The 24,429-nt window shown below is 38.1% G+C and overlaps 1 protein-coding gene across 11 annotated transcripts in view; it reads left to right on the plus strand.

Moving 5' to 3' along the window:
* Positions 1 to 24,429, plus strand: part of ADGB (androglobin) — a 162,343-nt gene that overhangs the window by 87,805 nt on the left and 50,109 nt on the right. For 10 of the 11 annotated variants that reach the window (XM_045058174.1, XM_006932082.4, XM_045058180.1 and 7 more), the window contains 10 exons: positions 2,761 to 2,794; positions 3,690 to 3,873; positions 4,823 to 4,886; positions 8,292 to 8,394; positions 11,220 to 11,361; positions 12,708 to 12,822; positions 15,366 to 15,533; positions 20,167 to 20,302; positions 20,794 to 20,931; positions 22,352 to 22,445. In XM_045058174.1, the coding sequence (XP_044914109.1) occupies positions 2,761 to 2,794; positions 3,690 to 3,873; positions 4,823 to 4,886; positions 8,292 to 8,394; positions 11,220 to 11,361; positions 12,708 to 12,822; positions 15,366 to 15,533; positions 20,167 to 20,302; positions 20,794 to 20,931; positions 22,352 to 22,445 (1,178 nt within the window). The remainder of the gene's footprint in view (positions 1 to 2,760; positions 2,795 to 3,689; positions 3,874 to 4,822; positions 4,887 to 8,291; positions 8,395 to 11,219; positions 11,362 to 12,707; positions 12,823 to 15,365; positions 15,534 to 20,166; positions 20,303 to 20,793; positions 20,932 to 22,351; positions 22,446 to 24,429) is intronic. The other variant, XM_045058178.1, reaches the window with a different exon arrangement.

Here is a 24,429-nt window from a genome sequence, read left to right on the forward strand (position 1 = left end):
CTCCATGAACCCATTCAACCTGGATAATTTCTCCTAATACTGTTTCCTGGAGGATTTATTCAGTCTGGATGATTTTTCTTAATACTGTTTCTTGGAGAGTTCCTTCTTCTCAACACAATGTTGAGAACATTCACATTGCTGCGCAACCGATCTTCAGATCTTACTTCATATTACAAAACTAAAACTCTATACCCATTAAACAGTTTCTCATTCCCCCTTCTCTCAGTCCCTTAGAACCACCATTGTACTTTGTCTCTATGAATTTGACTACTCTAGGTGCCTTATATAAGGGGGGATCATACAGTATTTATATGCTTGTGACTGGCTTATGTCATTTAGTATAATGTTCCCACAGTCCTTCCCATGTTGTAGCAAGTGTCATTCATATGTGTGTGTGTGTGTGTGTGTATATATATATATATATATATATATATATATGTAATAGTATATAATATGATGGAATAGTATATATACATATATATGTATATCACATTGTTTATTCATTAAGCCAACAATGGACACTGGGTGCATGATGCTAATATGACCATAGGTATACAAATATCTCCTTGAGATACTGCTTTTAATTCTGTTGGGTTTTTATCCAAACGAGGACTTGTTGAGTCACATATTAAATCAACGTTTATTTTTCAGGAGCTGCAATACTGTTTTTCATTTTATATTCTCACTAGGAGTGCACAGGACTTCCAGTTTCCCCACGTCCTCACCAACACCCATGCCTGTTTATTTATTTATTTATTTATTTATTTATTTATTTATTTATTTCATAACAGTAACTATCATAATGGGTATGAGGTTGAATCTCATTATACTTTTGATTTGCATTTCCCTAATGATTACTGATGTTGAGTATCTTTTCATGTGCTTGTTGGTCATTTGTTTATCTTACTCGGGTAAATATCTACTTAAGTCTCTTGCCCATTTTTAAATTAATTCATTTGTTTTCTGTTGTTCTTTACATAAGTTCTTTATATATTCTTGATGCTACCCTTTTCTCGGATGCATCATTTGCAGAATTTTTCTCCCATTCTGTAGGTTGCACTGTATTGATTATGTCCTTTGATGGACAGAATTTTTTTATTTTGATGTAGTATGTATTTTTACATTTGTTATTGTTGTGTAGTATCACAACCAAGAAATCACTGCAAAATCCAATGTCATGAAGCTTTCCTCCTAGGTCTTCTTCGAAAAGATTTATAGCTTTAATCTCTTTGTCTTTTGTGTCGATTTTGTCATCGAAACTTTCTGTTGAATTTATTCTACTTTCTTATTTTCAGTTTCTAAGAGCTCTCATTCTTGATTGTATTTTTTAAAAAATTTTTTAAGCATTTATTTATTTTTGAGAGACAGAGCACAAGTGGGGAGGGGCAGAGAGAAAGAAGGAGACAGAATCCGAAGCAGGCTCCAGGCTCTGAGCCTGACGTGGGCTCGAACTCACAAACCATGAGATCATGACCTGAGCTGAAGTTGGAAGCTCAACCAACTGAGCCACCCAGGCTCCCCTCTTGATTGTATTTTTGGAGACATTTCTTATTTGATAGATGGATATTCTCTTATCTAATATTATCAATTTCAAAAATATATCCTATATAGTTGGTTCTGTTTTCTCTTAATCTTTCCACCCACACCCTTTAGTTTCTTTCTTTGATATAAGACTCCTTCCTTAATTGTCTGGTGATACTCTGCTGCATATATGTGTCTAAAGAATTTATGACATTAAAGAGCTGCTGATTGGAAGTGGCTTTACAGAATGGCTAGAGCTTGTCAGCTGGTAGGGTAATTAATTTAGGATAATTGGGGGTAAATGAGGTTCATTTGGGACTGGGATTAGCTTCAAATGTAGATGTTGGGGTTTTCCCTGGCTCTGGTCAGTTTCTCCAGTTTAGAGTCCTCTAATCTCCCTCCTGGGGTGGACTGGGTCAAAGGCGTTGGTATACACTGATCCATAAGTGTTATTGAACCAAGCAGCACAGAGGAGCTGAGAGTTCAAAGTTCAGCATGTGGACTTTCACTTAATTCCTCTCCTCTTTGTATAGTAGCTTCTCCTGTTTCCCACGGTACCTGTGAACCCAGATCCGGAGATTTCTCATTTAATTTTTCCATGTGAAGCCATTTCCAGAGTTCTGTTGAGGCAGAAGAAAGCTAGATGCTAATGTTGAAAGGATTTAGGGCAAAGTGGGGATTTGTTCTGTTCCTTAAATAGACATTTAACCCTTTCCTGTGTTTTGATATGAGCCCATATCTCATTCTCTCTGTCTCAGATGCCTGCTAATTGTTTCAGGGGCCCTAAGGCATGGGTGGACTTGCTTCTTGGATAAGGTTAAGGATAAGGATAAGGATAAGGATAAGGATAAGGATAAGGATAAGGATAAAGATAAGAATAAGGGTAAAGATAAGGATAAGGATAAGGATAAGGGTAAAGATAAGGATAAGGATAAGGATATTATTGTTTTAATTTAACTCTTATTGTAAGATTCGATTATTTAAGAAACTCACATATTCTTTGTTTTAATGTCACAAACTTAAACCCTCAGCCAATTATTTAATTAAATTCACATCTTTGAATTCTAAGGTTGAAAACAAAGTTTCTGCTTTGCCATGTTTTAGTAACTATTGCAGAAATCTGTTTCTTTAATATTTAAAGACAGTATTAACTCTTTTAAAAGCATTGGTGCTTTAGATAACTAACATGTTTTGTTGAATTTAAAAATGGTTTCTTAATGTGTTCCTTTCAATTCACAGGGAAACATTACTTCACAAGTTATACCTGGAAAAGGTAAATTCATAAACTTCTCATGACTTTGAAAAACATCAAAGCACAAAGGGTCTCTGTTTCTTGACAGCTCTTAACTTCCCCTTTTCCTGGTGTCTCCAGTGTCTCCTCTGATGTGTTGAGTCTAATCTACTCTGGGCTAGAAAACCCTGATAATCTCACTGGTTAAATTCACACTTAAAGTCAAAATAAAAGGTGATCTGATTAAGGGCCCATGAGTACAGTTCATGTGTTTTAATGCAGGCATGTGATGATCAAAGTGCTGAAACCATTGCCAATTCCTCAGTTCCTAAATGAAGACTTGGCCAATCCTCACATCCAAAAAAGCAGTATGTGGCACGTGCATATGTAACATTTTGAGTCAAGAAGTCTATAAGAACTTTGTGACATTACTTGATAGACATAAAACAAGATACAGAAATGACAGACTGTGAGGTGCCATTAAATGGCTCACTGAAGCACGTTTATTGCAATGCTTTCTCAGGTTGTCCTTTCTTCTGTTGCGTGAGCCTTATAGGAACATGTCTACCTATAGTAGATTTTAAATACACTAGCTAATTTTAAACAAACTAGCTAATAACTGTATAATCTGTGAAACTGTTATAACTTTATAATCTGTGAAAAATGTGCATACGACTTTATGAAAGTGATTTCAAAAGTTCTTAACACTCTGCTATGTGTATGAGTTAGGATTAGATTCCCGAGTGTATGAAAATGTGTCTCTGCATGAACATCTCCAAATCTGAGGCTTGCTGTAAATGATTGTCTCAGGAAATGTGTTTTTTTCTTTCAAAAAGAGACTTAAAAGTGAAACTCCCTCTATAACTTTCCATACCTCAATAGCTTAATATTTAACAACATAGGTGCAATTGACATGTTTGTCTTCTGCTATGCACAGAAGAGCTAACAGAACTTGGATTAAATGAAACAGCTCATCAAGGTGAAGGACTTAGTTTGGAAAGAGATTTAGTCAGCCAGACGACAGCAACACAGGAAAAATCACAGGAGGACCTCCCAACAATAAATAATAACGTTTCTAAAGAAATATGGTTAGATTTTGAAGACTTCTGTGTATGCTTTCAGTAAGTATGAACTTTTTGTGTGTATTAAATGTGGTGGATATATAAGCCATTAATTTTTAGCTATCATTTAAAGGGATTAAACCAATATTACTCTGGCATTGATATAATATCAAGAGAAACTATTAGAAAGAAAGATCGATGAGTTGACTATCCACATAGAACATCAATAGCCGAAACTCAGGCCAGTTTCAGGCCATCCTCAGAGACTTACTTATTGATTAAAATGAAGACTGTTTATTCACTAAGAGAGATCATTTGTGTCCCTTTAAGACAACTAATTCAATACAGTTGTTATGATTTTTTTCTCAGCTTTATTGACGTATAATTGGTAAATAAAATTTTAAGAGATTTAAAATGTACATGGTGATGAATTGATATAAATACACATTGTGAAAGACTCTTCCCATTGAGTTAACACATCCAACACCTCACACATTTACCAATTTGGGGGGGACAGGGTGGGAACATTGAAGTTCTACTCTCTTAGCAAATTTCAGTAACACAATCCAGTATTATCAAGTTTAGTCACCCTATGGGATGCCTGCGTGGCTCAGTCGGTTAAGCATCTGACCTGGTTTTGGCTCAGGTCATGATCTCACAGTTTTGTGAAATTGAGCCCAGTATCGGGCTCTGTGCAGGCAGTATAGAGCCTGCTTGGGATTCTCTCTCTCCCCTTCTCTGTGTCCCTTCCCCACTTGCGCTGTCTCTGTCTCTCTCAAAATAAAGAAATAGAAGCTTAAGATTTTTTTTTTTTTTTAAGTTTAGTCACCATATTATACATTAGATCCTCGGACCTTATTCATCTTATAAGTGAATGTTTGTATCCATTTACCAACCTCTTCCTATTTTCTACACCCACCCCTGTAATTATTTGATCCTACGATCCTAACGTGTTGTACTAGTCTGTTGCATATGATGGCATTAACCTGTTATGAATAATGTTTTCCAGGAATATATATATTTTTCACAAACCAAGTTCATATTGCCTTAACTTTCAAAAAACAGAATTCAAGGTAAATGTATTATTATCTCCTTTCCTTCTCATATGTAAGTTTGTGATTAAATCATGCTAGTGAGAAACACCTTCAAATCTATCAAGCATTTCTAAAATTATGATTATATTAACAAAATCAATACTGAGTCTTCTACTAATCTCTTATCCAGACAATAAGCAAAATTCTGCTACTCATGTCTCCAAGTATGAGTCATCTGATTATGTTCAGTTCTGAGCTGTGTTATTATGTGAATTCACATTAAAAGTGCTTGATTTGCGAATAAATGAATCACAAATAAATTCGCTATATTTGATTTAAATTGTTTATTGAAATACATGCTATTCCTACAACAAAAGCACATTTTTACTATCATTTCTGCTGTTTTTGCCCATGTTCTTCCCTCTACCTGGAGTTCATTCTCCATCTTTATTGCCTTCATCAGGCTAATGATGGAAGTCTTTCAGAGCAGTGTGAATGTCCTTGACCCTGTGAGACCTCCTTCCCTGGCCACAGAGTCTAAGTCAAGTACCCTGACTGCATGCACTCTGTGTAACCTATGCTTACCCTTCTCCATCCCAACTGCCTGATTGTTTTTCTCTGTGGCCCTCCACCTACCCACCCATTTGATGTCAACATCTTAAGGAGAAAGACTCTGTCCTTTTGTTTACTATTATAATATTGGTCCTAGCATGAGGTAGGAACTCAACAAAAAAAATTATTGAATGAATGAATTAACAAATCTCACATGGAGTGGAATTTTGGGGGAAAACTATGAAGCATATTCTGGGAAACTAAATTTAACTGAAACTCTTATGTTGCTTGTATGGGGCCGTTCAAGCCCCCTGCAATAATGCCACATCTCCAGGAGCGGTACACACAGTTGGGGGAAGAAAGAAGTCTTGGAGATGGCTTTTCTCATTGCATTTGTACTAGATGAGAATGCCAGCAGAGAAAACCTTTTTTAGCATTTTTCAGGAGGTGCTTTGCAGCTGGTTATCTGCTCTGAAAGCAAGAATCAAGTCTGTGGTGGTGCCTGTGGGAGAAGGTCGTGGGAGAACTGGTCAACCTAGCTCTGGAGTTTATCTATGAAAATACCCAGAGGAATGCTTTGACTTTATGAAAATAACATAACTGCTAATTGGGAATAAGTGGCCCCAGAGATGTGAGAATAACATACAGTTTACAGGCACTTCGCTGTATCTCCATATTCACTGTTGGCAATAATAAAATGAAAGTCATTGATAGGTGCCTACTCTGTTGCTGGCCCTGAACTAGGTTTTTTATTGCATTAGCTCCCCATAGCAAACCCTATGAAAGGACTATTATTATCATCATTTTTCAGGTAAGGAAACTGAGGCAGGTTAAGGCTGAGTAAATTGCCCAAGACCACCACACTGGTAAGTGGCACAAGCATCATGAGAATAAGGTTTGCCTGATGTGAAGCCTGGGACTTTGTCACGAGTACGCCTCTCTCGCGAAGTACACCGGGTTGGTAGCCTGGAGCCAGACTGCCTGGCTTCGAATCCAGGTTTCATTGGAGTGGGACCCTGACTAAGTTAAGTCCACTTTGCCTCAGTTTTCTTTCCTCTAAAATGATTGCAGTAAGAGCCCATTATCCTAGCATTGGGAAAATAATTGAGAGGATGTAGGTAAAACACTTAGAAGAGTGCCTACTAAAGTCAAGTGTAAGCAATGTTGCTGTCACTCTTGTCACTAAAGGCACTTTGGTTACGAGTTTTTGTTATACACCACCCTCCTAGGACACATGTGTATCTGTGCAGTAAAATGGCCAACTGATTTTACAAACTGGTGGTAAATATAGATTTTTTTCTCCCTTCCCAAGTCCCAGCTGGGCAAAATAAGATGATAGCAGTTCCTAAGAGTCCCTTTAGTCCCCCGATTTGTTGTTTACATCAATGATATGAAAAAACAACAGCTTTTTCTTGGAGGGCATTGGAATTCAAACTTAACAGCCATTAGGATGGCATGGGAGGACGGATTGGTTGTGGGCTCAGGCCAGGCATTCCTGATTTTAGTGGCCATGGGTGATTTTAGTGGCTGAGCCTGAGGCCTCTCCCAGCACATTCCATGGATGTCCCATCAGTGCTCAGTGTGTAGGTGGGATAGGTGCTCCCAAGGTGTCCGGTGCTGACACCAGTGCAGACTTCCTCTGGGTGGCCTCCATGCCCATCCTGTCCCCAAATTCGCAGGCCCTCAAAAATGACAGCAAATGAGCTCTTTGCAGGAACTCTTCCCCTGGCACGCACACTGGGCTGGCAAATCCAAGCTTCTTTCATGATTTTGGATAGTGAATATTTGAAACAACTGTCTTTATCACCAACATGTTGCAGCTGAAAGGAAACAAACAAAATAGATGTCAAATGCTTACTATTGAAAGATACTGAGGGAAACGATCTTTTAAAACCTAGTTACACTGTATCAAGCGTTTCCAGAAATGCTTGTCATTGGATTAAGTAACAAGCCTGCAGTTTTTACAGTATCACTAGAGATTTTTCTTTCATATTTTAATTGTTTTTATATTCTAAAATATTATGAAAGCTTTTAATGTATAATAACATTAAGTTACTTTAACACACTTACCATATACCATCAATCAAAATTATGTGGAAGCACCAAGAATTTGAGAGGCAATAAAAGTGCTACAGTCTCAAAGACCAACCTTGGAGTTGGTAAATAGATAGACCTACTTTTGAATTTCAGCTTTGAACTTGCAAGCCCTGTGACGTTTGGAAAGTTACTTACTCTCTTTGTGTTTCAGTTTCTTCATCCATGATTATGGATATTAATAGTGCCCCTATAGGATGGATTGAGATCATGTGCATGTAACCCTTCCGTGGCTGTCCTTTAAGGGAAGTTCTGGTTTTACTCAGTACTCTCTTGCATCGTCAAAGCGAAAATCCAGTCTGGTTCATTAGTGTGCGTTGGCTATATTTCTAGAGATCTTGTAAACAAAAGGAAGAAAGGGTTTATATCACATGCCATCCTATAAAATAACCTTGATACATCCCCATTAGACATTTCCATTCTTTGCCACAGTTACTTTGTGTCCTGTCTATTTATCAGAGATCTGTATTTTCTGAGTATTGCCCAGCCTCAAGCCCAGTCTCCTCCATTTGTTATTTCTGAAACAAGCATATCCCTTTTCTTCACTCGTGGAGAAGAGCTTTGACTCTCTCTGATAGGGAGCCAAACTCACACAGGTCCTATAGACCCAGGTTCTATAGACTATTGCCAACATTTACTCAGTGTGATTTTCTTCCTATCATTAAAGCTGTAAAGTACTTACTGTGGTGTCTAGAGCACAGTAGGTTCTCTATAAATGTTAGGTAGAATTATTAGAAGTGTGATATATGGCATTAGTTGACTAATATTAAATTCAATGATTTGTCTGATTTCTCGCAGTTCTCAGATGAACGCGTGTCCTATTATCTGTTTGTGGATAGTCTGAAACCTATTGAACTGCTGGTTTGCTTTTCTGCACTGGTACGATGGGGAGAATCTGGAGGTAAGAGGGCTTTGAGAAAGTTATAGTCTTAAATCCCAGCTCACTTTCGTTCAGTCCAGGGGAAATACAAGATTTTGGGGCTCTGGATAAAGGAAACTATTTCCTCTCCAGAGTCTGCAGGAGAGTCACCCTCACACCGCCTCCTAGGATGGTCTTCCTCCTCAGACGTCATGGGTTATGCTCACTCTTACCACCTGCTTCTCTCCTTGTTGCGGTCACATGTTCACCTCTTCAGCATGACTAGCCACTCTGTTTTTCTTTCCACCTTTGCATGTCACCATTCTTGAGTCTTTCAAGATCTGTTGAAAAACATGCACTCTTCCTTTGATTTGACAGCTCTGAAGATCTTTTCCTCCATCCCACCCTGGCCTTTGTTTTCATGATTACACTTTAGAACTTACCTGCCAGTAACTATATCATCTCAAGCATCCCCATTTCAAGCTCTGACTACACACGCTGACTCTCCAGTCCACTTTCTCTAGAACCCTTGCTTCTACAATCCTTTGACTCCACTGGGACTGCCATCCATTGACCCTCCCACTTTTCCCTATTCGTCTGTCTCCTCGTGTCCTTATTTCTCTCATCCCCCAGTTTCCATGGCCTGTTGTTGTAATTGTAGCCTTGGACATACCTCAGTGTGATTGCTCATCTTTACCCCCTCAACTTACTGTCTTGGCAAAATCCCAATACTGGTTGAATTCAGCCAATGAGCTCTGTATCTTACATGTGGTGCATCAGAGCACTGATGAATGTGCACCGATTGGATGTGACTGGAGAAAAAATAACCCTATCAGCTAGCCCCACTTTCAACTGAGGACCACAGATTTCAAAATGGCCCCCTAAACACTGCCAACGCTTCCCTGGTTCATGCATTCCTCACTCTCCTCCTCCTGGACGACTATCTCAAACCTTCAGATCTTCTAACAGCTGCTCTCATCCTTGTGTATTTTCAGCTGATGACCTTGCCGCCATTTTCACTGGAGAGAGAGAAAAAGTCAGGAATGACCCACTTCATCTTTCCCATAATGAGTTCTCCCCAGTTCTAGTCACCTTCCCTCCTGCTCATGGATGGACTGTTCTTGCTTCTGTCTGAAGCCAGCTCTTTGCACATGTGCATATATGCACAAAACATCATTCTTCAATTCTTTGTCCTGTTTGTTAAAGTTAAATCTGTTTATTTCAAAACAGATTAAGAAACAGCATCCCCCCCCCCCATCAATCTCATTACCTATGAGGTTTTTAAAAATATTTATTTATTTACTTTTGAGAGAAAGAGAGAGAGAGCAGAGGAGCGGCAGAGAGAGGGGGGAAGGAGAAAATCCCAAGCAGGCCCCACATGGGGCTCAATCTCATGAACTGTGAGATCATGACCTGAGCATAAATCAAGAGTTGGACGCTTAACCAACTGAGCCACCCAGGTGCCCCAACTATGGTTTGTTTTTAATCGTACCTGTAGTTTTATTTTCAAGATAAATTTGGCTAAGCTGATCACACTTTCCATTTTAAGGAAAATATGCATAATTGAAAGTTTTCCTGATTTTGATGAATAAAATTCAAAATACTACCTCCTATCTCAAATGAATAAATGTTTTTACTGGATTACCAAGATCAATCCTACTAATTCTATGTAATCCATGAAAAGCTATGGCTTTTATAGAAAAATAAAAGTCTAAACAGCAAAATCAAAGCATCTCTAATTCAAGTTTATAATACATGGCACTATGGAGGTTCAATAAAAATTTGCTGAATGCTGGATATTAAATGTCCTGCCAACTTTGATGGCAGGCCTATGATTTTCTACCCAGGTATACCCAGCGGTTAGAACAGGGTCTAGTGTGTATCAGTGGGCAATAAATACTTGTTGAATATTTCCAAACTTTATTGGTATAAGCTTAGTATATCTATTAAGTAAGAGCTCCTAAGCCATACCATGTCCTAAAACATTGAAATTCTATGTGTGTAGAGGTGTTTCAAGTCATTTTGTGCTCTTATATCCTCGGTTTGAGTATTATCGGGAAATAGGGTAAAAATATAGGGTAATATAAGTTCTGGAGATGTAATATACAGTAGGGTGACTATAGGTAATGATACTATATTATATATTTGAAAGTTGCTAAGAGAGAATCTTAAAGGTTCTCATTACAAGAAAAAAAAAACCTATAATTGTGTGGGGTAATGGATGTTAACTAAATTTTCATGGTAACCATTTCACAATATATACATGTATCAAATCATTATGCTGTACATCTAAAACTAATACAATGTTGTGTGTCAAGTTTGTTTCAATTAATTAAATTAAATTAATTTTTTTAATTTAAGAAGTGTTTTGGCCTTAGCTACCCATGAAGAGTGCCTGATATTCTTTATTCATTTTCAGAGGAACACTAAATGCTAAAATTAAATTTTTGTTACTGATTTGTTAATTTCTACACACAATTAAAGCTAAGAATCCAAAGTAAAAACATAAGCAGTAGGATATTTAGACTTCGCTTGGCCACTATTTTAGGAGAACCTCTTAATTTCCCAGATATGTTTCCCCCACCCTTTAAAATTGCACCTAGAGGGATATTGTGATTTCTGCCACAGATAATAAGGTAATCAAAGTGATGGGGATGATTCTGAGGAGGAAAATGGGACAGAGAGGAAAACCTGAATCCCACTTCATATTATTTCCAGTAATTATCTCCCAGAGTAATTTCTCTGGGTTTTATGAATATTTTCAGAACACCTCTAATTCCTGATATTGTTAGTATCATTACTAGGGTCGTGAAGTGAAGGCCAGCTATACTCTCACAGTCAAATTTTCATATTTTTCCCTTCCCTAGCTTTAACAAAAGACAGCCCCCACGTAGGGCCTGGACTGCTTACAGCGGAATCCCTTTCCTGGAAATCTCTGAAGCCACGAGATCTTGTTTTGAAGATTCATACGTATGCCACCAAGGCTGCGGTGGTCCGGCTGCCTGTTGGGTATGGAGTAACTTCATTTTTCCCACATGAAGAATGTGTTGAAGCCTTGTAAGCTACTGGCTACCTGATAATTAAACAATATGGGATATAGGATATGGTTTCTGAAAGTGATTTAGTATGAAACAGATCTATCATTATGATTCTTGCGAAAAATAACTCCACGAGCACATATATTAAAGAAATGCTGTTCACCGAATCTCCATTTGGAAGACCCATAATTGTCAAAGATTAACAATCTCTTTAGTAAAGAATAGGGTTTAAATCAGCATTTCTTAAAATCAATGCATCAAACAATCCTTTTTGTTTTCTTCAGAATCGTACATGCCTTGGCAAGAACCATGATTTTATTTAAAAACAGACTTTTTCCCCTACCAGTCTATAGTTTTACCTTGTGTTTAATATTACCTATAGCTTTATTTTTAATTAAAATAAACTTGGCTTGGCAGATTATATTTTCCAGTTTAAATAAAATATGCATAATCAAAAAGTTTTCTTGATTTTGATGAATAAAATTCAAAATATTACCTCATATTTCAGATGAAATGAATATTTGTACTGTATTTCCTAAGATCAATCATGTTAATTCTATGTGATCAATGAAAAGTGATGGCCCTTATGAAAAAAAGCAAAGCCTAAACAGCAAAATCAAATGCTAACATAATGTATGGCAAGCATCCAATCTTCCCAGGAAATAATAAATTTTAAAACTTCAATATTTCTCACATCCTACCCTGAAAACCCTGGCATAGAGAGGTTCTCCCAGAAGTCATCACTCTGAGTGCTAATCCATTAAGACAACCAAGAACAGGAAATTAATAAAGAACCTCCTTATATATATCTGGGTGTTTCCCTGCAGGGCCTAACCTATCAACATGTATGTTTTGAACACGCTCTAAGTGCTCAACAATGGGGGGAACGAGTGTCCCTGCTCTCGGTGACGCCGCAACCCTGGTAGGAAAGACACAAACAACACACATAAAATTATGCATCTGTGGGAAAGTGACTATGAAATCAACAAAGCCCTATACCACTGTGAATTATTCTTGTTAGTGAAAAATCAGGAGTCACTTGCACTGGGACTGCAGCATATGGGAGATTCCTCCAGCATGTGCAAGTTCCTCATTTAGCGTAACTATGTTTTATGTGACTAATGAAACATAGATTCCATGATCTCTGATGATTCTTTCAGAGTGAATATCCAAAAGTCTTTATCCCACCAGAGTTAAAGAATTCTACTCTCAGTAATGTGTGACTTCATTTGAGCACAAGCTGTCATCAAACAACCAGCAGAGTCAAGGACTACAACGGGAACCCCTGGGTCCTCATCTATTGTCTATTCTCTTTAGGAGACATATGCTTCTCTTCACCGCATACTCCCCCGTGGGGCATTCCATACACATCTGCAGCATGGTGACTTTTGTCATTGGGGACGAAGATGTCGTGCTACCCAACTTTGAGCCGGTAAACTTTAAGCAGTTGTGATTTTTTTGGTGCCTTATTTTCAAAGATTTTGAACTAAATCATAGGCCTATTTTTTGTAATTCAACTTACCCATGTTTTACCTTTTAAAACTGTTAAGTATATTCTGCAAGAAATTCTCCAAAATGACACGTACAATAAATAGCCTACACTCTGCAGGAATGCAATTAATTTTAGTTTTTCTCCGACAACTGCATTCACTTCTGCTCTGTGGAATCCCCTTTCACCTCTGTTAACATCTCAGGTAGATCCCATAGCATACTGGTCCTTGGGAATGTATAGAGGATCAGTACAGTCCTTTCCATTATAGCTTGAAATTCTGGTATCATTGACTCCTTTTACCCCTTCCTCAGCCTAAGAGATTTGGAGCATTTGTCTCTGGGATTCAGGGTAAGAGGATCCATGGAAAGTCCTGTCACTCTTGTTCATCTCCTCTTTTCTTGGCCTCTTCTTAGTTTCTCTTACACCGATGTTCTGACGGTGTCTGAAAGAAGAAATGAGGTAAATGCAACCGGCCACTCCCCTGAGGTCCTGTCTCAGTTTTAGATGTCCTCTAAAAGGCATCCCATTTAGATATGTGGGCCTCTGCTTTGGGGGGACCAATTTGCATGGGGCATTCTCACTGCATAATTCAGTTTTACACCCTCCCCCCATCCCATCTCCATGTAGCACAGCCTCTTATTAGGGAGGCGAGATCTTCTCAGCCAGTTGATAACTCTCTTGGCCAAGGTAGCATCAAGATGATTCAGAAGCAGCTCTTTTGTGCTAATGTTGCTGTGGCCCAGACAGGCTCAGTCACGGATTCTTGCCTCTCTAGGGAGAGATTGTGCAGGATTCCCCTGACGGCCTCCTCTCTGCTGTGCTCTCTCCAGTCCTCTCCCTCCTGTGCAGTAGAAGAAAGATCAGCAAGCCCACCTTATAAGTACCTGTCTCTTATTCCCTTAATTATGTTTATCCTGCTATTTTAAATTATTTTTTTCATCTTTGTTTTTCTTTTCTTAAAAAACAATTCTGCTTTAGGTAGTATGGATTACCCAGTCTGTTTTTTTTTTTTTTTTTTTTTTTTTCTTTAGGTGACTGAACTTCGTAGGTGTCTACTTATTTTGATCTGTGAACTCATCTTTCCCTGGGGTTATAAATTCTTCCATCTTGTAAAACCTACTGGGGCTTAAAGTCAGGCCCTATTATTCTTCAGTTTGAATGAGGAAGCAAGAAGCGATAGACCAGTCCAAGAGCAGAAAGATTCAAGCTGCTCAGAGCCGTATGTGATCACTCCCAGTGCTGCCTCTTGACCAGACAACTTTTCTGGTCCTGGCTTCACCTGAGGGGGAAATACCATTGAGAAGAGGCTTTCTGTAGGCTTTGGGAGGTTGGGGAGAAGGTAATAGGATAGTAAATGCGTTAAGGGGGTGAGTCGGTTGTGTCTGTCTTCATCAGTTCGCCCCAAGCAGCAAATTGGTACTGTCCAGGTATAGCTGCGGGGCCATTCCTCAAAACTTCTGCAGGGAACCAAGGGTCATGATGGCAGCATGGTGCTCCCTAGGAAAGGGGGCAAAGGTAGACCTCACAAGTTTTTGTTCCCACTTCACCCCCTCCGTGCTGTCTCAAAGCACCCTCTACTCTGGGCAGCTCCTCCCCTACCCACCAACTACCCACCACATGCCAATCAAGATGATCTGCAAACGCCTTAGGTTTCTCTTTCTCTCTCTCTCTCTCCCCCCCATTCCCCACTCTTTGGTTTTGACCTACAGTTTTGCAATTTGACATCCAATTCCTTTTTTTTTTTTTTTCACAAGCTTTATTGAGGCAAAACAGTCAAGCAAAATTGTAAGTTATATAAACTCTACATGCTGGTGATTTTGTATACATAAATATTGTGAAAGGATCCCCATCATCTAGTTAATTAACACAAACATCACCTCACCTCACGTACTTATCTTTTTTTGTGTGTGTGTGTGTGACAACATTCAAGTTCTATTAACAAATATCAATTCTGCAATATAGTGCTATCAACTATAGTCACTATGGTTTACATTTAGATAGATCTTCAGACCTTGTTCATCTTATAGTTGAAGGTGTGTACCCTTTTGCTAATCTCTCCCAGCTTACCCCCTTATCTTTTTAATCTTCATCACTATCTCCCTGAACTCTTCTCTGCCCATTGGTTCTCCAATCCCACACAATTTTGTCAAACTAATTCCTAGACACCCTTCAGAACTAAATATGGATATTAATACCATGGAGAAATGTCCCCTGGCTCCCAATGTGAGGTAGGTGTTCTTCCCATGTGTTCCCACTACAGCAGGAATCATATCCCTTGTTTTATATCTTTGAGATCACAGCCCCTAGCAAAATGCCTTGAGCAAGTAAGCCCTTCGCAAATAACTGTTGAATCAACCATAGAGAAGAGGTTTAATATATTAACAGAAACTAAATTTTTGTAAGCTTAATTACACTTAAGTAAAAAAAAAACAAAAAAACAAAAAAACAAAAGTGAGGCTGGCTGCTTTGCTTTCCCTTCACAGGAGAGCTACCGATTCACAGAGCAGTCTCTAACAATTTTGAAAGCTGTTGGAAATGTGATTGCTAGTTTCAAAGATAAGGCTAAACTTCCTGTGGCTCTGAAGGATTTACAAACAGCTCACTACCCTATTCCCCTCCACAATAAAGAACTAACAGCACAACACTTCAGGGTAAGTATGTTCAAGTTATGATGTTCCTAGAAGGATACTTTCTGTTTGAAAAAGATATATCTTATATGAGGTGATCCTCCAAATTTAGCCTTTAAAAAGATTTACATGTATTTCAAAGAGGAAGAGAGAGAACTTGCAAGTTTTCTAAAGTGGTGTCTAAGAAAAAGGGAGGGAAAGAGTCTCTTCCTTTATTTTCCATAGAGAGAATTAAGCCTACTTTTGTTATTTGTATTTGCCCTTACAGTACCTTGTATTCTATCTGAGCAACTCTACTTGGTACACAACACTCCCAATGGAGAACTGAGCACCTGGGGCATGGGTAACCTACAAGACATACCTGCTGTGATTTACTCTTGAACCAGTATGATTGCCTCCCTTCAGTGAACTCTGTCATCCACTCTTGAAGGCGATGGCTCTAAATGGCTTAAAGTGGTATCCACAAGCTCTAAAAATAAGCAATGATTAAATCATCATATGACAAGAAACTTATGGTCTCCACTGCTACAGTCATCCCTAAGGCTATAGTTGGTATGCAACATCTCTCTCCTCTACCACTCATTCTAGATTTCCCATTCTTCCAGCCAAAGCCTCAGCTGTTCTAGTTGCCTGGTAGGTAACCTAGACCTTCAATCCTGGTGGGTACAGGACCTTGATTGCCTTACTCTTTTCAGGCTGTGACTAATCATTCACTGTGGAAACACCAAGATGTATCACGACCGGGATGCCTGGGTGGCTCAGTCGTTAAAGTGGCCAACTTCGGCCCAGGTCATGATCTGGCAGTTTGTGAGTTTGAGCCCCAGGTCAGGTTCTGTATTGACAGCTCAGAGCCTGGAGCCTGCTTCAGATTCTGTGTCTCCCTCTCTCTCTGCACCTCCCCAGCTTGCACTCCATCTCTCAAAAATGAGTACACATTAAAAAATTAAAAAAAAAAAAGTATCAAGACAAATTCAGACATAATTCTTCCTGTCCTCATTATGCAGCAGAAACCCTAGTACTTCATGACAATCAGGGTAAATTCTTCCTCCACCCCATTATATTAGTTCCTTTCCCCCTATTTGTATATCAGGATGAGGAGCACAAAGCAAGAAAGCGTGTATCATAATTTAGGTTTATTGCAAATCATACCATGTTCCCTGATGGAAACATTCCCTGCCATCCATCCCTCAGAATTAGGTTCTCCAATTTAGCAAACTACCTGTTGGGACAGAGAACATTAATAATTGCAAATGGGCCACTGGAAATAATGGTGAGAGAGGCCAATCCTATTTCCAATTTTGAATCCCAGGCCTGCATATGTTAGCTTTTACAGATATAGCACTATGTTAGTCTTTGGTCCTGCTCATCTATACCATGCCCTGGAGGATACTGTGTCAGTTCTGCAAGGTATCATCTCCAGGCTGGCTTCTTAGCTGAGGCTTTTATATGCCATTCCACTTTACCAGGAATCTTATCCACTCTTCCTATGGTATATATTACGGCATTGAGTCCTAGACGTTTCTCAGTGGTTAACTCTTCTCTGTAAAATGCGACCCTTGGTCCAAGGGGATGTTAGGCTGGATCCAATGCTTGTAAATCAGATTTTCTGTAATTTCCCTTGGTTAATGGTGCTGACAGAGGCACCAAGGAAAGACAAAGCAAACTCATCACTGAAGTAGGTGTCAATTCTAGTAAGGACAATCACTACCCTTGACAGAAGCCCACTGGAATAAACTTGCCACCAAGTGGCTGACTGGAATCCCCAGAGGATGATATCACATTAAAGTTTCTGCTACCAGCAGGTTAGACAGCTAAGCATGGGTGAAAGAGAGCTCAAACTATTGGAACCATTCATAGTTCCTGTCCCTGCCATCAATATTACTCATTCATGAGCCTGTTGTTGCTAGGTCAGATCTGATATGTAAGGAAACTTTGTGCATGCATCATTTACACATCTTGATAATGAAACATTTTTATATTTTTAAAAAAACATTTCTTTTTTTTTTCTTTTTAATGTTTATTTATTTTTGAGAGAGAGACAGAGCACGAGTGGAGGAGGGGCAGAGAGAGAGGGAGACACAGAATCTGAAGCAGGCTCCAGGCTCTGAGCTGTCAGCACAGAGCCCGACACGGGGCTTGAACTCATGAACCGTGAGATCATGATATTACATAGTTAATGTGACATTGTTTTCAAAGAGCCATGTCCCATAAATCAATAGATTCCAAATTTGTCTGCCATAAACAATTCCAGATAGATCAGGTGCAGCATTCTGTAAGTGTCCCATAGATAAGGACTCTCTCACTAGAAAATAATATTAGTGTATTACTTGAGAGGTCTTTCATTAGCATGTTGACGATAGACATGGGCCAGGTCATCTGTATTTCTGTGGGATGCTCACATCTCCTACAGTTCCTTCTCTTTCTTTAGATCCCTATCAAAGTTTATGGCCTTCTAAGCCCTCAGTACATGCAATGGGATAATATTCCCCAAAGCAGAATGTTCTAGCACCAACTCCAGAGAGGACCATCAAGTACTGGCCTCTTTCTTCGTTGCAGTTTCTTATCCTTTGCCTTACTGGGGATGTCTCAGGAAGTCTCATCCTCTGGATCCCTAAAATCTCCACTGATGTAGTGGATCCATGAATTTGTGCAGTGTTTATTCCCCACTGTCTAGCATGCCTGTGTCTTAATCAGGAAGTCACAATAATGGCCCCTTTCTGCCCACAGGTAGCACAGAGTAATATCCTGTAGAACTCCCAACATGATCAGAGACTCTGCTCGCTCAAACGTAACAGAGAGGAGGAGTATTAGCATAACTGTGTATTTTTCTTATTTTTACCTTACATGTTGAAATATTTAGGACATTTTATTAGCGTATCACAGAAAACACATCTAACTCATTTAAGTCATAACAAGTAGTGGGATGTGTTAATTTATGAAAAAGATACAGGGAAATCTTCTTGATAGGAATGACTCAGTGAGGAACTTCAAAGAGGGGATAGACAGCCCTTACAACTTACCTTCTTCATTTTGTTTTCTCTTATCCACATGGTGTCTCTAGCCCTAAGTGCATATCCTGGAAAAACTGGCTCCTGATTTATATCATTTTTCCATATGAGGCCAGTTTAGAATGTCTTCATCCTGATTTCCAATTAGTCAGCCAGAGTAACACTGATTTGCTTAGCTTGGGTTAGATGGTTGCCTGCAGGCTTGCCCACCATTGTCAGCTGATGGGGCAGTTACAAACACAGATTGTAACATTAGGTCCCTCTCTCTCAATATATGGGGAGGGGTGAGGTGTGGTCAGAAAATATAGATGAAGCAGGAAGTACAATAGTCATATGCCTTTGAAGGGCACTGTGTTTCACCAATTCAACGATGTACATTTCTTTTCACACTTCAACATCGGGAGGAAATCACAGTGTGTCTTATAATTGGTGGTTCCTTACAATCACTGCTGGCCAGGTGGCTTTCAGAATTCTCCGCATACACACGGACTTGTTCATAAGGGTTCATATTGTCACCACTTTGGAAGAAATGTGTGTATTGTTTGACAAAAGCCTGATCCTTGGGGGAAGAGAATTAAATGATATTATTGAGCCTCTTAAAGAAACATGAAAGGAGAAAGATTTTCTCCACACCAGACTGAGCCCCCCCAGGGCACAGGGAAAGAGAGAGAGGGAGGGGAGTACATCAATAAAAGCCACCTTAAACAGTGCCCCAGGTGTATTATATAATCCACCAAGCACATTACTCCCTGCGGACAAATAAATAGCTAAAAGTAAGCCAGCAACAATCTGCTGGGGCTTGCTTATTATTCTTAGTGGCGTGACTGGATAAATGGAATCCCTCAGTATATCAAGATAAAAACGACGAAAAATACAAAATCATGTAGGAAAACACGAATGTTAAGTACTTTCAAAAAGTGATTTACAAGAGTTTGAATATGAATGTCTTCAGAATACTTAACTACAACTTCAGAATACTTAATCTACAACTTATGTAGATTATTTTGTTTTTTCATGTATGTTTAAGTGTGATATATGATGAAAAAGCTCTGTGTAAGTAAATCTAAAAAAGCCTTTTAAATAAGAAGTAAATACTCTTAGATGGACATAAGAAAGTGATAAAAACTCTAAACAGCATATTTTCTTCTTTGGTAGCACATGAAACCATAGTGTGCCTTATAGCAAATGGTGTTATAGAACCAATGAAATATTGTATTTAACTTGCTGAAAAACAAGGGCCATATTTTTCATCTTACACTCTATCTCTTCAACCTGTTAGATTTTGATTGAGCATACATTATAAACATTGTCGTAGCGATTAAGTTTTATGAAATTAGAAACAGTCAGATGAGGGACACCTGCTGGCTCAGTCAGTGGAGCATGTGACTTGATCTCAGGGTAAGGGTTCAAGCTCCACATTGGGTATAGAGATTACTTTAAAAAAATTTTAAGAAAATGAAATAGATGATACATAATTTTGAGCTCTTACTGAGTGAATGACATTTGGAAGTCTTCTGTTATATTGTGCTTTTGAAAAAATATGTATTTTTTATTTTTAGAGTATCTAAAGTTCTTTAGAGCCTCTCTGGCTAGGTCATAGCATTTTCTTGGCTTAAAAAAAATGTACTAATGTATTTTATCTTTTTCAGGTTTTTCATATTTCTTTATGGCGCTTAATGAAAAAAACTCAACTAACAAAACCTCCTCCCAATTTTAAATTTGCCTTTCGTGCTTTGGTTCTGGATTTAGAGTTACTTGATTCCTCCATGGAAGAGGCTTCTTTAGGTACTGAATAATGTTAGATATTTGTTTGACAAAAGAATTTCTAGCCTTATATAAGATAAATGATTTGAGAAAAGCACCAAGTTTTTGTGACGTGGGTAGACTGTCTATACTGACAGGCAGAGAATTTAAGCCGTGCTCTGGGCTCCAAGGATCTGTCATGTGTCCCCAAGCTCACAGCCTCAACCCTCCTTTCCTGGCTCCCCCCATGCAATTTTAACACTTCCTCTAAATTTTGAAAGAAACCTCTCACTACTTCCACAGAAGAATGAACAGTGAGTGGCTCACTTAGGTGTCAGTATTTAGTGCTTTTCTTCTCCAGGAAGTTTACATTCTAAGAAAGGACAATGTGCAGAGCACAGTATTAAATATGAAGACAAACTTCTGACTGTAGCACTTTCTATGCCAGGGGACTTTAGCAGTTAAAGGCACGGAAAATTTGGGATGGGATTAAATCTAACCCTCAGTCCAGAGTTTGTTTTTCTCTTGACCAGCGGAATGGGTAGACGTGAAATATTCTGTACCCATAAGTGATAAAGAATATTCTCCTGAGGAAGTAGCAGCAGCGATTAAAATTCAAGCCATGTGGAGAGGGACTTATGTCAGATTACTTATGAAAGCTAGAACACCAGGTATAGTTTTTCTATCACTCATAAAATGAACTTGTGTATGCAAGAATGGATATTTGTGTGTTAATGAAAAGCATTTTGGAGTTCTCCTTCTTTATGACTTGGCTAATTCTTTTTAATTTTGTAAATACTGAAATACCTTGAGATCAGAATGCATGTCAGCTCATTCACTCTCTTGCTTCCAGAATTTGGCAGCATGGCTGGCAGAGTAAGCACACCACAAATACGTGCTCAAAGAATGGATGAGTGCGTGAATGATCAGCTATGCTTTCCCAGTCCGTTATGAGCTCTTTAAAACAACTGTTTCTCTGTACATCTCCAATGCCTAGTAGAATGCTACAGCAGTCAGCTTCAACTAAGTCATGGATGTGTTTACATTTGCAGACCATTTTTCAAAGAAATAAATGAATGAATGAGTAAATGGATGAATTGGATGAAATAACCTTTCCTGTATCCATGTGACATATACTTAGAAAGCACAGAATGCATTTGAACTGTATTCTATTGAATCAAATTATTTACGTATATATAATGAACTATTTTTGTGAAAACATTTATTTTGTTTTAACTTTTTATCAGCTTAAAATACAGCATTGCAGAGGTAAAAATCATATTTAACCATTTTTTTCTGAAATTTTTGTTGACACTTCCATGAGAAAAGTCTTATGCCCAGTAGAATTAATTCTTTGAATATATTGAAACATTTTGTTATAAAGTGTCTCTATTTGAAGTATTTAATGAGAATGATCAAAATGTCCACATCAGCAGTGAGAACTGCAGATACACAAATAAACAAATAAACCACATTGTAGGGGCACCTGGGTGACTCAGTTGGTTAAGCGTCCAACTTTGGCTCAGGTCATGATCTCACAGTTTGTGGGTTCGAGCCCCATATGGGGCTCTGTGCTGACAGTGTGGAGACAGTGCTGAGGCTGTTTTGGATTCTCTGTCTCCCTCTCTCTCTCTCTGCGCCTTCCCTGCTCATGTGTGCAAACAGGCATAAATAAAGAAACATTAAAAAAAAAAAACTACATTGTGTAGTTGTGTGATGAAAAAATATACTGTTGCTTGGTTTTGATATTATTCTATTAGAGAAAGTAAAGATAAAAGTATCAAGTTAAACATATAGTAAAATATACATTTTGTTGTCCACATAATCTTCAATTAGATCAAAGAACACTTCATGATTTTTATCCTAAAGATGAGGTGAAACAGCATAAAACAGTGAGCAGAACTGTCGGTGAGGAAGTTTATAGCTTTATATTTTAAACATGATTTTGCTGCTAATAATGCCTGTGGCTTTGGACAACACCTTATGAATTTCAACTTCTTTGTTGGTAAAAGGAGGGTTTTGAACAGGATGATCTTTCAGGCATCTTACAGCTTTTATTTTTTAATTATTTTAATTTTTAATTATTTTTAGACACAAAGGAAAATACCAGCGTTGCAGATATGCTTCAAAGAGTTTGGGCTATATTGGAGCTGAATATAGAACAGTATGCAATTTCTCTCTTAAGGTAAAGCAGTAAATGGATTTCTTATTACAGAATCTTCGTGTCCTGTAAATTCCTATTCAAATGCGACCATGTTCAGTGAGTTTCCCTAATCACACACCACTGCTTCCAAACTTCCACAATATTTTGTCTGAAACATTTCTATGCTACTTACTATTTTTGGTTTGTCTCAATTATTCTTGACTAAAATTCTAGGCAGAAAGCCTCTGCTCTCTGGAGCAAAGTTTCTTCAAGTCTTGTGGTGCTGAGATGACCAAGATCAGAGTTGCTGGGGGAGGGGATTCCAGAAAACAATTACAATTGTCATTTGAGATGTCTGGAGGGCAACACTCTAAAAACACACGTAAACCAGAAGTAGACTGAGCCTTAGCTAAACTGTACTATAGCCACAAACCATATTTGAGAGACAAGATGATCTGAACAGAACTAAGAGAAATTATAAATTATATATATATATAATTATATATATATATATATATATATATATATATATATATATATATAATTTACACACACACACACATAAAAGAAAGAAGTAGACCTTCTGGTGATGTTGGAGTTAGCAAACAAAATCTCAAAAGTTAACTATAATTGAAATGCCAAAGAAAATAAAGAATAGGAGAAAATAGATCAAATGTTTAGATTAATAAAGCACAGTCAAATAGAAATTATATAAATGAAGATTTTAACAACTAATATTAAAAACATATTAGTGGGTTTGGGGCACCAGGGTGGCTCAGTCAATTAAGAGTCTACCTGTTGATTTTGGCTCAGGTCATGATCTCACATTTCATAAGATCAAGCCCTGTATCAGGCTCTGCACTGACAGTGCAGGGCCTGCATGGGATTCTCTCTTCCTCCCTTTCTCTACCCCTCTTCCTCCCTCTCCTTTCAAAATAAATCAATAAACTTAAAAAAAAATTATTGGTGGGTTTAACAGCAGATTTTTCAGAACAGAAGAAGACATTGGTGAACTTGAACTTGGAGACAGATCAATAGAAAAGTATCCAAACTGAAGCATAGGGGAAAGTGAGTGGGAAATAAGCAAAGAGCACAAGGGACATGTGGAGTATGCTCAGAAAGTCTGATACTGTAATTATAGCCCCAGAACGCAAAAAGATGATGACTGAGGCCTTTCCCAAACAGGTAAAACACATCAACTCATGTTTTTGGGAGACTGCATGCAAACTCCATGCAGAAAGGATGCAAAGGAGAGCACACCTAGACTCACAGTAGTAAAACTCAAAAACATAGGCCAAAAGAAAACCCTTCAAAGAGCCAGAAAAATAATGTGCATTAGCTTCAAAGGGCAATCAACAAATAGCTACATATAGGAGTAAATTTCATGACTTTAGCAATGAAAAATGTAGAAGTTGGGTAAAAGGTGTTAAAGAGTTCTAATGTTATAGCATTACTGCCGAAATGGTATGAGTAATACTTTAGATGAAGCTCTAACAGGGGAAGGGATACATAGTATCCTTTCTAGCAATATGCTAATGAACCAACCAGTGATTTTAAGAAGAAATAAGATTAATCTCACAAATCTTCTGAAGAACAGAAAGGGAGGAAACATTAACCAATTCATAATCTTGATTTAAAAAATTCACCAAGGGCAGAAAGAAAATGAAATTGCAAACCAATCACCCTCTTGAAATTGTCATCCAATCACCTTTTTGAGTAGGTGCAAAAATATGTAATAAAATATTAGCAAATCAACATTGGAATTAAATAAAAAAGGATAATACCTTATAATCAAGCAGGTCTGCTATTCCCAGACATATAATGGTGACTTAGCATTAGAAAAGTTTTCATTTTAATTCATTGCTTTAACAGGGAAAAGGAACAAATCATTTGGTCCTGCAGATAGGTTCCAAAAAAAATATTTGATAGAATTTCACACAAACTGAAAATTATTTTTTTTTTGTTTTTAGAAAACTTGGACTAGAGAAGTCTTTCACTAATATGTTATTGGTATCCAGTATTTTCA

Source organism: Felis catus, chromosome B2 (assembly GCF_018350175.1).
Source record: "Felis catus isolate Fca126 chromosome B2, F.catus_Fca126_mat1.0, whole genome shotgun sequence".
Taxonomy (NCBI): Eukaryota; Metazoa; Chordata; class Mammalia; order Carnivora; family Felidae; genus Felis; species Felis catus.